Consider the following 14,855-nt stretch of genomic DNA (forward strand, 5'->3'; position numbering starts at 1 on the left):
GGTCGAAACTATTCCGGTGCCCTTCACTACGGCGTCCCTCATAGCCGGAGTCGCTTTGTGACGTTAAAGGCCTACTTGACCGAAATTTTTCAAACCGTAAAAAGGTTGTTTTTTCATAGTACACCCCCGTATTATGCTACCCACAAAACATTACGCTCCAATTTCAAGCAGTTATGGTGCCAAAGGCACGCAAAAATCGGAGTTTTCAATACCGAAACTGGAAAAACGGGCGCCATTGCCGCCCGCCGGAAGTGACGCATGTTTGAGACTGGAGGCCTGACAGGTTCGGAGCGTCTGCTCGTTGCGGCCCGAGCAAAGCGCTGGTACCGGTAGCGCGTGCAGCACTTTGTGCGATAAATACTGGTTATATGTGAAAACACACATCTTAAAACGGATCAAAGACCCTAGAAAAAGTTTTAAACGTGTTTTATTTGCTGTAGTAGACTAGAAAACTCCTCGCTCAACCTCAGCGAAGATGATCGCGCCGCAATGCTAGTGAGCGTTGTTTGCCTGGCAGTATTCGATTACAGCTTGCGCAAAGTTCGGACATAGCGGAGAAAGCAAGCATATTCAAATGGAGGCCAAGTAGAAGTGCTTGTATTATCAAGTCGGCTTTTTTGAGCAGGCACGCGCGTGCCAACAGCACATATGTGCGCTCTGCTGTGCGTGCAATATGGTTGTTGTCTTGATAAAAAAAAAATGACCTGCTTCTCCTTTTCCTTCTCATTTTTCTCCCCCGTCGAAAGGTATTCCTGCCTGCGCATATAAATTTGGAACAGGTGCTGTGAACGCGAGGTAAATCAATAAAAACAGCTGGATGTCTAAAAAGGGAGCTCAAGAGAATCAAGCGCTGCGTTAAGCGAAAGAATATGCCAGAAGCAAAATTTGTGTTGCAAAATAAAAGTATATTTTTCTCTTCGAGGACCGTGGCATCAATGCGGTGCCGATGGTGGGCTGGTTCATCTTTGCGCGCCTCGGTCGGGCCAGCCACTGCGCGTTGCGAAATACATGCCGATTCAAATGGACAAAAACTTATGCGCTGCGTTCATTACTGTATTTACCTAGAATCACTTGCAGCCCGTGTACTGCAGGGACGGAAAAGTTTTTCTAATCTTTTCAAACCACACAACGGGGCAGAACGACGTGGTTGCCGGACCCCAGTCGACCATTTACACCCACCGCGCAAATTACCGTAGGCAGTGTCTGTACCTACTGAGTACTAATGAAGAACATATAATCAAAATTACGTGTTGTCTTCATTTGAAAAATATAATTCAAATAACATGCGTTCAGTTCTCTGAGGTCTTGGAGACGAGCCTCGAATGGTAACGCTGAAGCTTCCTGTAATCGACCTCAAGTATGAACGACGTGAGGCAGTAAGAAATTCGACGTTTTCAGTAACGCCCATGTTTCCTTCCAGGATTCTCAGCCGGGCCTGCGAATCTTCGAGGCAGCAGATACACTCGGCGCACGACGCCATTATTGCACATTGGGCACAGCTGTACGTGCAGTAAACGCGTGCATATGTTGATTCCTTTTCAGACGAAGCAGACCTTTCCTTAGACTTCTGCCTGGTGTAAACAACGTGCCGTCAAAAGGGCAATGGAGAACCGCGCAAAACGACGAGGGACGAAGAGAGGAAAGCACAGGACAAGACGCGGGTCCGCATCTTGTCCTCTGCTTTCCTCTCTTCGTCCCTCGTCGTTTTGCGCGGCTGCAATATGCACTCCATTGTCAACCACCAACTAGCCTGCCCTCACTTGATACCTGTCAAAAGGGCGCGCTGCTCGATGAGCAAAACCGTCCACTTTAGCTTCTGAACCGGCTAAGCTAGCTTGAGACAAGTGGTCTCCCGTCCTCTTTATTCTCCCGATTAGACACGCCTCTAAGCCTTTCTTCTCCGAATTATTACCATCTCGGTTCGTGGCATGCTTTGCCGATCATGCCAGAAACACGTACGTGCTCTGATGCACGATGTAGACCGGGACAGGTCTATTGACAAAGTTCAACCCACAAAAGGGGTTAGCGCGAGGCAGAAGCGTCAGTCACCCACCATTATCTTTTTTGAAGAAGAGAGGGGAATAGACCTCTCCCTCGAGTAAACAACGTGACGTCACGGACCGCACGTGCAGCGACTGCAGCGCTCTCCTTCCTAGCGGCGATGGGCAAAACGCTCCCTCTTCGGCTGGCATCCAACGCTCTCGTACGTGCCTAGGAAGCGATGGAGCTGTCAGAGTACGCGAAATCACTGCCTGAAATCGCCCGGCAGCTATATGTTGAAAAGTTGAAAGTCGACGGGAAACAGTACCCTGACCCCTTCGTTTTGAAGGACTGGAGAAACGACCCGAAATTGTGGCCAAACGTGCGTTTTGGCGACATATACGTTTGTCTCGTTCAGACGCCCGGCCCTTACACTACTGAGAGCATGAAGTGGTACCGTTCGCTGAAGGCGTACGTTCTTGCAGCGGAAAGGCACGTGCGCCAAGTTTTGGCAGCCGACTTTATAGGGAAATTTATAGGGAAAATCATACTAACCCTTAATTTTTTGGCAGAAAGCTTATTGCATCCGTGGTGCGAGCATGACCGCCAGCCACACCGCATCCTCCGTGAGTGACAAATAAATCCACTTCTGTTAAGGACGCAGCGCATACTGGTACATCAAATGTCATTTGCTTACTTTATGTGGACAAAATTACCGTAAATACAACACGGTGCTCTGCACGGGCCACAAGCGCACGCGTAAACGCATCCAACTAGCGCCTGTGTAATAAACATGCGTGCACAAGCAACGACGGAGAGCCTTCGTAATGAAGGACTTTTGTACTTGAACGGCGTTTTTGCTTCATTGTCCGCTCAAAACGACCACACTTCTTCATATGCGCTGGGATTTCTCTTCTTGAATGAGAAAACGCTGGACACCCGGTCCGGGTGGTCCGGTAACGAGGACGGGGCGCCTGCGTTGGCGGATAAGACCAGAAAAAAAAAAGGTCACAGTGCCATTCACCTCGCTAGCTCTTCAAAATCAGCAAGTGAAAGAAAGGAATGTTTCCCACCAGAGATGAAGTGCGCTCCGCATATCCTATCTGCCGGTCTTGTCTTCCATTTATCTCGACGCATTGCGTGCACCTTCGGGAGATTCTCGTCCCGCGGAAAACGAAAAAAGCGGACGCCTTTCTTGGCACGGTTAGTGCATCCCACGGCACAGCAGCTCGCAGGCATCACGAGACAGGGTCGAGGCACGGGTTCCGGCGCCCGCACTGCGATAGCTTCCTTGCTCGCCCAGCAAAACTATACGGGATCGCACGCAAACGGAGGGCTGTTTTGCCCATCGGGTTCCCGGCGTTAGCCGGAAACGTCATCGCTGTGACGTCACTCGCTCTCGCGTGACGTACCCGAGGAGAGGTCTATTCACATTAAAACTTGAGCGCCAGACAGCTGACACCAGCTTTCGAGATCGGGGGTGAAGGGCGGTGGCCGAGAGGTATGCATGGTGCTTTCCGCATTCCTCGTATTCCTTTCCGCGGCCACGCACTTCGTCAACATGATGCTAGCAGTATTTTTCTCGGAGACCATCGAGCTTCGCGGTGAAAACAGCCAGAAACGAGCCAGAAGAAGAGCCTACAAGGAGCGCGCACTCACTTCTGAACGCCTGAAACTGGCGAGCCGGCGATGCCGGTGTCTCAATTGTGCGTCATTTCCGGTCAGGTTTGTTAGTTGTCCAACACACCGCTAGGGGACTGCGTCGTCTGCTACAGAGGTTTTTGAACGCTTCTAACTAAAATTCTAGACGCGTCAGAGCCCTAATATTAAATATAAATATTGTTCATAACTTGCACACTTTATCCAGCGCAAAATTAGCCGAAGTAAACTTTCGGTCAAGTAGGCCTTTAAGCCCCATAAGCCCGAAAACATTGGAATGTCGCAATCCTCCCTCAGTACCCCCCCCCCCTACCCCTCCCCTCCCTGTCCCGCTGAGAAGCCATCCTGTCTAGCACAGTCCTGGACAACCAGCGTGAATTTATCGCATAGGCCATCCAGATAGCTACGGCAAAGGGGGCCCTGTACTAAGAGCTTCACCCTCTAAAGGCATCCCTCCAACATTTGCTCCTAATAACAGTGTTTTCTCTATATATAAACCACGCCTTCTGCGTTGCAGCCCACACTGAGCTCGACAGTACACGCGAGAAATTCGGATGCAGAGGGAATTACCGGTTTCTGGTCGAGTTAAATACCGACCACTGACACGGTGTCTTCTATCATTGCTTAATAACTGTGCACACAAAGCGGATTTAAGGTGGACTGCTACCGTCCTTGGTCGTTACAGTCAATGGCTATATGGTTGGTTTATTGGTTTATTCGGATTTAACGTCCCAAAGCGACTCAGGCTATGAGGGACGCCGTAGTGAAGGGCTCCGAAAATTTCGACCACCTGGGGTTCCTTAACGTGTACTGACATCGCACAGTACAATTTCAATAGCTATACGAAGAAATGTCTACTAAGAAGGCAGAGTACTCGTTGGCGTTACGGTAAGCCGTGGCACAAAGCTCCCGTGTGCACCTGCTGCAAAAGAAGAATGAAGGACATATGGGGCTGAGCAATAACGAACCGACAGGCACAGAATTAGGCACGGAATTGTAGAAGGTTTGGCGCTGCGTTCGGGAAAACGTGTCGCCTGCGTTTCTAGCCAAGAAATAAACCTACATGACGACAAAGGAAGCAGAAACACGAGGACGAACGTCAAAAAGAAAAAAACAAATCTCCGTGTTACAAACTCAAGTCGCGCGCTTTCTGGTTTTTGTATGAAGTGACTCCTCCTGCCGTTCTGCCCAGCAAAGCAGGCATAGAAATGAAAATTAAAGTACATGTTCAGTCCTAGCCAATGTAAACTAATAAAGGCGCGTACGCTGCCCAGAGATTCTCATTAGGTCTCGCTTGAAGAATGCCAGGTGTTCGAGGGAAGGCTGAAATAAGCTGCCAGGATCACACTATCCTGAGGAATATGTACAGCTTAACGCTGTGTCGCTACTCCAGATCTACGACACTTCGTTATTTATTCACTTGCAGAAAGAAACGATTTTTATTCAGGTTTTGATTAGCCATCTCACCATTGGCGAAACAATACCCCACCCGCCCCCTCCCCAGGAGAGTATGAAACGCATTTTACCTACACTGACTGTCCATAACATCAGATCGAGGTAATAAAAAATCACGACTCGAATCACCCGCCAAGTCCCAAGTCGCCGAAGCAGCACAAACAACTCTGGAAGCCGCACAAAATAATATATGCACCATCCGACTCAAACGTCATTAATCATATGGGCTGTGATACTATTCATTATACCGCTTAGGATAGGATAGGAAAGACATTTATTGCTCTAGAAAGGTCTTGTGCTAGTAGCAGACGAGAAAAAAGTGGTACATCTGCGAAGTTGCCAGTAAGCTCCAAACACTTTATGGGGTAAATTTTTAAATATACACATTGGCGCGCCATCTGTAGGAGACGAATCGACTTTTTTAAGTTCCCGAAAATATCAGTATCCATATCCTAAGAGAACGACACATTACAGCTCACAGGCGGCGTCTGCATCCTTTATATCTACGAAGTTGGCCACCCATGCACTGACCGAGCGTCCTATCCGACAGTCATCCTTCTTCGAACCAAGCACGCGCTTCAGACGCAAGACGCTCTCAAGAGGGCGTCACTAGCGCTCGTGCCTCTCGCGTCAGCACCATCGCCATCGCCTCGCGCTCCCTCGTGCTACCCCCGACGTCATCTCAGAACACGAGCGACACTCGGAACGCGAGCCGCTTCCAGGCAGCTTCCATGGCAAGTGCCGCCCAGCCAGCTCATTCCGCCTCTCTTCCACCAGACCAGGACCCCTCGGCTCACGGCGACGGCGCCACGTCCCACCTCTCTGCCGGCGACGCGTGCGTGGAGTCCCCCGCCTGCGGCTCCTTGATCCATCAGCGAAACATGGCGCCCCGAGAACGCACCTTCATCATGGTCAAGCCCGACGGCGTCCAACGCGGCTTGGTGGGCGAGATCATCAAGCGCTTCGAGAACCGCGGCTACAAGCTGGTCGCGCTCAAGTTCATGGTGGCTGACGAGAAGCTGCTCAAGGAGCACTACGCCGACCTCGCGGGCCGCCCCTTCTTCAACGGCCTGGTCAAGTTCATGCAGACCGGGCCGGTGGTGCCCATGGTGTGGGAGGGAGCCAACGCCATCTTGACGGGCCGGGACATGATCGGAGCGACCAACCCCCTCCAGGCTACCCTGGGCACGGTCCGCGGAGACTTCTGCGTCCAGGTGGGCCGAAACCTGATCCACGGAAGTGACAGCGTGGACAGCGCCAAGAAGGAGATCGCCCTGTGGTTCAAGGAGGCCGAGCTGGTCGACTGGAAGCCGCACGTGGAGCCGCTCCTGTACGAGTGATGGAGGGCACTGGGGGAAGGCTCGCTACTTGTTGCTTCGCGGCAAGTTTGTTGTTTGGCCGCAGCCGCGAACATGTTCCAATAAAGTGGCCTCCCTACTTCCATGATGGCTGCGTCTCTATTTTTTTTCTTGCGCGTATCAAAAGCATTCTTTGGTCGCCAATGCGTTAATGCGCTGACCCGTTGCCTTCGCAGCGAAGATGTGCTCGGCGCTGGTCGTTTTGAGTGACTGTCCGTGGTTCTTAGTCGCTGTGTATTACGTGAGCAGGACATCTTCAGTAAGTCTGTGACCGGCTGGTATGGAATAGGTTTTAACGGCACGTCGAAACATGCTGCAAGAGTTTCCAGTTCGAGGGTGAAGCCAGAAGCATGTTTTAAGAGCGTTTAATGTCCCAAAGCGACTCAGGCTATGAGGGACGCCGTAGTGAAGGGCTCCGGAAATTTCGACCGCCTGGGGTTCTTTAACGCATGCGCTGACAACGCACAGTACACGGGCCCCTAGAATTTCGCCTCCATCGAAATTCGGCTGCAGTGGCCGGGATCCAACCCGCGTCTTTCGGGTCAGCAGCCGAATGCCACAGCGTGGACGCAGTGCACAGCACCCATGTCAGACGTTGGGCCTCTTCAGATGTAAAAAAAAAAATGCTTATTGAGGAAAGGAAATGGCGCAGTTGTTGCTGTTGTGGCTGAAAGAAGGATGAAAAGAAATCGCACGGGCCTGCCGACTGGCTCGCGCTGAGCCACAACCGCTCAGCTCGTGAAAGAACAGATGCGCGTCGCAACAACCGCGTCCGTAGAAGCGAAGACGCTGGTTGTAACAGATACCCATCTTGCCATAATTCTCACATCTTTGTGCACAACCGCGCCGTAAGGGAAGGGAGGAAGGTGGGAGTGAACGAAGAAAGAGTGAAAGAGGTGCCGTAGTGGAGAGCTCCGGATTAATTTCTACCACCTGGGGATGTGCCGGTTCGCGTTCTTGTTGCAGTACGCGCATCCTGAAACCGCGAGGTAGTGGCTAAAAAATTCCGGCCGAAACTTCGTACGGCCAGAGAATTTCGCGAGCAAACTGCGATAGGTCCCTGAAGAAGAAGCAAAGTTTGCGCACATTAGTACGCACTGAAAGCGCTTCGCGGAAGAATGCTGCGATGATGATGATGATGTCCTCAGGCTTAATGGCACATACCCACGATGGGGGATCGGCCATGGAGCATAGCGTTGCAAAAGCGCCCGCGTTCTTCGTCGTCGTCTCACCGTAGATTCACAGCAAAGTTATTGATCGCGTTTCAAGCCAAGCGTTTTGAAACCGAAAGAGGAACATACCCGCCTCGGTGGCCCGCTGATTAAGGCGCTCGTCTACAGAACCGGGGTAGCCGGGTTCTAACCCGACCGTGGCGGCCGCATTTCGATGAAGGCGTAACGCAAAAGGCGCCCGTGTGCTGTGTGATGTCAGTGCACGTTAAAGATCCCCAGGTGGTCGAAATGATTCCAAAGCCCTCCACTATGGCACCTCTTTAGTCCTTTCTTCTTTCACGCCCACCTTCACCCCTTCCCTTACGGCGCGGTTCAGGTGTCCACCGAGTTATGTGAGACAGTTACTGTGTATTTCCTTTCCTAAAAAAAATCAAGCATTTTTCAAGAACTAGCAGGAACATTCTCGTTCACGATCCTCGTTACAGAGAAGGCATAAACGATGTTAGAACGAGCAATGTGCTCGAGAGTTTTGAAGCACACCCCAGAACAGCGTATGCTGCGAAAAGGCGCTGCGATCGTCGGCGTTTGCAAGCGAAACGCGATACGGACGCCGGTTGCCGGCAAGCTGAAATACACCGCAACGACAGCAGCGGAATGGCGTAGACGCTAACGGAACGAGTTCGGCACTGCGACCTCGGTCGCGGCGTTTTAAAATTTGTGTACTGTCATTTCTTGGGGGCGTCAGTAAAGAGAGAAAGGGCAGCTTGAAAGCATATTCAGTCGTCAAAAATATCGAACACCTCTTCACATGTGTTACTGAAATCATCTTGGTTATTGAAAGCACTGAAAGCAAGGTTTGCCTTCTTTACTTGGACATTAAAATCGCTGCGTGTAGACAGACGCTAAATTGTAACTGTCGCGTTCGCTGCAAGTAGCACGAACTGAGGCGCCTACTTTCAATTTATTCAGAAGGCACAAGTGAATGAACAAGTTGCGCGTTCAGCTCAACTCAAGCCCAACTTCAGTCAGCATTGAGTAAAGCAGAAATTTGGGCAAGTTGGTACGTATTCATTTTTGAAACAGCGCAACAAAGACGGGACGTGGAAACTGAAAGTTCCACGTCCAAGTTGTTCCAAGTTGTTCCAAAGTTCCAAGTTGTTAGTCAGCGCCTGTTTGTCTTTACCCCTCAGTTTCCACGTCCCGTCTTTGTTGCGCTGTCTCTCTCTCTCTCAAAAATGAATTCAGTCAGCACTTCAATCAGCAAGAAACGCATGCGGCCGCCGCGGCCGGGTTGCGTTTCGATGCAGGCGAAACGCAAGAGGCCCCCGTGTGCTGTGTGATGTTAGTGCACGTTGAAGACCCCCGGATGGTCGAAATTTTAAAGCGAAAACTTTACTCGCCTAGTCAAGTGAACGTCATCGCCGCGGCCTTCAAGTGGAGGAGTGATGGCAACACCCCCCTATACTTGGCGATGGAGGTGTTGCAGCCACGTCACATACGACGTCACTCGCCGCAGCTGCACACGCGCGCCGCCGCCGTACCGACAACGGTGGAAGAATATCTGTTTCTTCCACCGTGGTGCCGACCGCCGCCTTGGCAGCTGTGGCCACGTGACTAACCACGTGACTCGCCGTTTGCCGGAAAAAGGAGCCGGAGCCGCTCTCGCGGTGGTGACGATTCGGTTTGCAGCCTCCGGGCTGCGGCCGTGTATCTGTTTTTTCAGCCAGCGTCCGTTCCGGCGGACGCGGTTGTTGCGACGCGCGTCTTTACTCTCTCTTTTACTCTGTCCTCTTATCTTTCAACTCTCCTCTATCTGCACGTGGCAGCGGTGGTGGCTCGGCTTGAGCCAGTTGGCAGGCCCGTGCACTTTTCCATTTCATCCTTCTCTCAGTCGCAACCAACCAACCAACCAACCAACCTCTCGCGGCATTCGCTTGCAGTTCTCGCTATGGACGGAGCAGGCAGGCCAGAGCCGTCCGCGTAGTCGGGACGAATTCGCTAAACAACGCTTAGCTCAGCTAAACTGCAACCATTTTATTCAGAGCCCTTGACTATGGCTCCTCTCTCTCTTCTTTCCGTCCCACCTTTCAGCCGCATGACACTGCCACCACCCCACAGTACCTTGTCGCCCTCATCCAGCGCCACATGGCGACAATTACAGACAGGCTGTCTTATTTCCCACCACCGTCTCTCATGCTTTCACCCCACCTTTCCTCCTGATTGTAACACCTGTGGCGTGCCCAGATCTACACTTTTCCACTACCTTTGGGAATGTCCTTCCCCAAAGGCAGTACCCCCCATCCCCAATCCCACTCATTCTTCCTGGGAGGCTGCTTTACGGACCGCTCATCCGCCGGCCAGAAATGGCTGGTGGATCGGGCTTTACGTGAAGCGCTAGCCCGTGGACTCCTGGACCAGTAGGGGACATCCCTGGAAGATTTTTTTTTTGGTGTAATAAAGTTGTTTCCATCCATCCATCCTCCCTTCCCTCGCGGCGTGGTTGAGGTGTCCATCGGGAACTGAGACAGTTACTGCGCCTTTCCATAACCCTAGTTCACAGCATGGCATGGTGTTTAATGAATGAATGAATGAATGAATGAATGAATGAATGAATGAATGAATGAATGAATGAATGAATGAATGTTTATTTCGCTTTTTGCCATTACAGAAAGCGTGGGTGACGAGCGAGCCAATTGTCTGGTGGTGGTGGTGGTGAAACTTTATTACCAGCGGATATAGAGGAGCGACCCGAAGTCGCCCCCCGCTTAAACGGCGGCCGCTATCCCTTAGGCAGCGGCGGCGTCTTCAACCAGCTGGAGGAGCTTGATCTGTGTCCCCGGGTCGGGGCTGAGCAATAGAGCCTCCCAATGAGCAGAGTCGGTAATGAATCGACTCGCGGGTAGCGACCGCGGGCAGTTCCAGATCATATGATTTAGATCGGCTTTCGCATCACAATTTTTGCATTTGTCTGAGTAGACTCCTTCCGAATAGAAGCTACACAATTGGGGATTTGGATAGGTGTTAGTTTGAAGTTTACGCCAGGCTTTGGCCTGTTGCTTGGAGAGCGTTTTATCTGATGGGGGGAATCTGAGTCTTGCAAGCCTGTAGCGCTGCACGATTTCTCTGGCTCAAGAGAAAATTTTTCACCAAGAAATAAAGTTCCACCTCCACCACCACCAAGTGTAAGATGGTTGGTTTGGTTTATGGGGTTTAACGTCCCAAAGCGACTGAGGCTATGAGAGACGCCGTAGTGGAGGGCTCCGGAAATTTCGACCACCCGGGGTTCTTTAACGTGCACTGACATCGCACAGTACACGGGCCTCGAATTTCTCCTCCAAAGAAATTCAACCGCCGCGGCCGGGATCGAACCCGCGTCTTTCGGGCCAGCAGCCGAGCACCATAGCCACTGAGCCACCGCGGCGGCCTACCAAGTGTAAGAGTTAGTGCGCCTTTCCTTTCCTCAAAGCCAGCTCCTTACGAACGCGCAGGTGGCCTTCGTGGCCCGCTGGTGGGAGGACCAGAACGTCAGCTCACGAACCCGCATGCGTCGCCTGGTGGACTCCGGTCGGCTGGAGCCCCTGGGCGGCGGCTGGGTGCAGCCGGACGAGGCCAGTTGCCACTACTCGGCGCTGGTGGACCAGCTGACGTTGGGCATGCGTTGGCTGCACGAGAACCTGGGCGAGTGCGGCCGCCCGCGCGCCGCCTGGCAGCTGGACACGTGGGGTCACTCGGTCGAGCTCGCCTCGATCCTCTCGCAGGCGGGTCTGCAGGGCCTCTTCCTGAGCCACCTGCCCGGAAACCTGGCCTCGTCGCAGTTCGTCTGGAAGGCGGACGCCAGTCTCGGTGCGTTTAAGCCACGGAAGGTTTGCGGATAATCATTTGTAGCTGAACTTGCTTTAGCTTGAAAAATTTGGCTATTTCGACTAGTTATGTGCAAGAGAAAAGTATACAACAGCTCTATCCTACTGGTACTCACCTATGGGGCAGAAACGTGGGGGCTGACAAAGAGGGTTCAGCTTAAGTTAAGAACAAAGCAGTGAGCTATGGAAAGCAAAATGACAGGTGTAACGTTAAGAGATCGGAAGTGGGCGGAGTGGGTGAGGGATCGAACGCGAGTTAATGACATCGTAGTGGAAATCAAGAAGAAGTGGTCCTGGGCAGGGCATATTAATGCGAAGGCAAGATACACGCTGGCCATTAAGGGTAACGGAGTGGATTCCACGAGAAGGGAAGCGTAGCAGTGGGCTGCAGAAAGTTCGGTGGGCGGATGAGATTAAGAAGTTTGCGAGGATAGGGTAGCCGCAACTGGCAAAGGATAGGGTTAATTGAAGAGGCCTTTGCCCTGCAGTGGGCGCAGTCAGGCTGATGACGATAATATGGACGTGCACTGGAGGGGTTGCTTTGCGTGCATGCTTTTCGAAAGTGCATGTGTTTCTGTCACAATGTTGCCAAAACAAGTTGAACCATAGCGGCGGGGACAACCTCATTTTTAAAATTCTAAAAACATATATGGCTATTTCTAATTTCTGGCTGCATATCTCTAATTTCAATCAAAGACCTATCGGTAATACTTAAAGAGTTAACTAGTTAATCACTTCACTAGTGAACATGATTCGCCTGTTTTCTGACGTCGGCCAACAATGGTATCACTATGCCGGAAAAAACCTTGTGTTTACCTAAAAACCCTTACTTTTAAAAATTACTGATCACCTTCCCTGAAACACCTGGTATACTAAACTGTTGTTTTCTGCTCAGCTACCCGAGCCTGGCGACACCGTTCAGTCATTTTTTACAGCTAAAAGGGCTTTATTATCATTCACTCTTCATCGCGCATTTATGCTCTGAATGTTGTGAAAACGTCAGCAAAATACGCGCCCCTTTTTCCCATTCCTTCGAGTTGATCGTTCACCGATGGTGTGATGGGAAAAAATTTACAAAAAGAGCTGTCAAAGCCACTTTAAAGTTCCTCAGGTGTTTACTTTTCAATGTGCTGGAATTTAAAGAAACTCGATTGTGAAGCCCAAAGTAGTAGCCTATCTTCTTGTTGCTATCGTATTGCAACCTCTGTTTCGACAAATTCAGCAGGATTTTTTTCACACCGGACCATTTTTGTGTTTGTCGCAGGTGATGCTGGCGAAATCTTCACCGCTTCCGCTCGCCGAGGATGGCCCGAGGGTTACTGCTTCGACGCCGAATGCCCCAAGGACAAGATGACGGTACGGTGTCGTACATAATCTTATATGGCATTGGAGTTCAACTGCTGAGCCTAAGGTAGAGGGTTCGAATCCTGGCAGCTTCGACCGCGTTTCAGTGGAAACCTAGAGTGCCTTACTAAACAAGGTTTCGATAGCAACAATGGTCATCAGACGCGGGTCAGCCATAATAGCATTTTATGGCGACCTATGGAAACGTAACGCACCCCCATATTACGAAACCCCTCTACAATTTAGACCAGTCTAAAATCCCCGCTCCTATTGGTCACCGCTGACGCCACCCCCTCGTCTTGGTTGCCGGCGGACGGCGACCAATAGGAGTGGAGATGGCGTCAGTGGTGACCAATAGGAGCGGGACTTATAAAGCGATCTGAATTGTAGACGGTTTCGTTACATACGGCTCCTTATAGAGTGTTGGCGCTCTCTGTTTCAAATAGCAAAACGTGATTTAAAAATTAGTGGAAATACTACACGTAACGGTGAATAACACGTATTTCTCATGATTAAAAATATGCGAATACCAATCGCGTTCATTCGCCCTGCGTAACCCTCGTAGTTATTGCCATATTCATAGTCATAGTCATAGCGAAATTTATCTCGAACCGCTCATTACCATCTGAGATTTTCACTCTTCCCCGTCCAGGTAGCCAACTCCGTTGCGAGGGCGGAGAATTTCATCCGGAGCGCAGCGTCAAAGGCAAGCGAATTTTTCTCGTTTTGTCTATTCTCCACGTGTTCTGACTCAGCGCTTTGTACTGGGCATGTCTTTCTGTAATGTAGCTTTTGCAATATACATTTAAAGTCTCCTTTTCTCTATATATACCCTCGGTAAACCCTCATGAGACGTCTAATGTAAATTGCGTAACTGATTTCTTTTGTGGTCCTGACAAAATATAAATCGGGTTTCAGTACACGACTGAAATATGTTTCGGAAAAGTTTCAAATATCTGGATATGTGCTAGGCGATGTCCAATAAAGAGAAAATTACGAAAGTTCCGAAGTCCCTCCGATGTGTGCTTGCGTGCTGAAATGGGCTTTGCCATTTGTTGAAATATACGCGAATCTGCATGATTTTTTTCTGAGCGCCATCGTAAAAACATGCTGGAGCTTAGTCTCGGCCTTTTGACATCCCCCGAAGAGGAGATGCGACTCTGGCCATGCTCACCAGATGACAGCACAGTCTCTAAAAGTATTCGAGAAAGAGCTTTTTAATTTAGGGGTGTGCGAATATCAAATTTTTCGAATACGAATCGAATACGAATACTTGGCTCCGAATATCGAATCGAATATCGAATAATCAAGGACAGACGCATTTAACCACTACAAAACATTTATTTGAGCACGCAAGAACATCACAGTTCAACTATAGATGATTAAATGAACACAAAAGGTGTGTTTGGCTGCACAAAAAGTATGAGTCTCGAAAGTTATTTTTAGAAGAGTGGAAATACCAGAGAAGATGTCTGGTACACAGCATTTATTAAGGCTAGCTTGCCATCAGCACGAACGCGCGTTGCTGGGATGAACATAAAAGGTTGTCGTGAAGGAAAACCCGCTGCTCCACATGGGCAGGCAGAACTAGTTCCCTTCTAGCTGAACCGACTCCTCCAGCCACAGAAAAGGCCCTCTCACTTGGCACTGACCTGGCACGTATTGCGAGGTACTTCGTGCACAGCTTTGACTATACCAGCTTCGCAGGTATAGCCGCAAAGAAGCTCACCAGCGCAGTCAGCTACGGCATGGCCCTTGGAGGAAGGAATGCGCATTGCTCTGGGCGCCGACTTGTTGTTATGTTTCTGTCAATAGGGCTTGCGGACCGAAATGAACGCCGGTGCTCACAATGAATATTCGGCTAGTTACGAATATTCGCGTCGGGTCGAATTTTGCGAGACAATACGAATACTTGTATTTCGAATCGAATACGAATACTAAATATATAATATTCGAATTATATTCGAAAATTTCGAATATTCGCACACCCCTACTTTGTATGGCACTAGATGGCACTAGGTCTCCTT

General features: G+C 50.4%; 1 protein-coding gene and 1 pseudogene across 1 annotated transcript in view; both read left to right on the plus strand.

Moving 5' to 3' along the window:
* LOC149348949 (lysosomal alpha-mannosidase-like) overlaps positions 1-14,855 on the plus strand; it is a 278,443-nt gene that overhangs the window by 240,438 nt on the left and 23,150 nt on the right. The window contains exons 3-5 of the mRNA XM_089541055.1: positions 11,113-11,467; positions 12,749-12,840; positions 13,481-13,534. Coding sequence (XP_089397181.1) covers positions 11,113-11,467; positions 12,749-12,840; positions 13,481-13,534 — 501 coding nt within the window. The remainder of the gene's footprint in view (positions 1-11,112; positions 11,468-12,748; positions 12,841-13,480; positions 13,535-14,855) is intronic.
* On the plus strand, positions 5,731-6,535 carry LOC149348964 (nucleoside diphosphate kinase pseudogene; annotated as a pseudogene).

The sequence above is a fragment of the Amblyomma mixtum genome, chromosome 4 (assembly GCF_055824585.1).
Source record: "Amblyomma mixtum isolate Tamu chromosome 4, ASM5582458v1, whole genome shotgun sequence".
Classification (NCBI taxonomy): Eukaryota; Metazoa; Arthropoda; class Arachnida; order Ixodida; family Ixodidae; genus Amblyomma; species Amblyomma mixtum.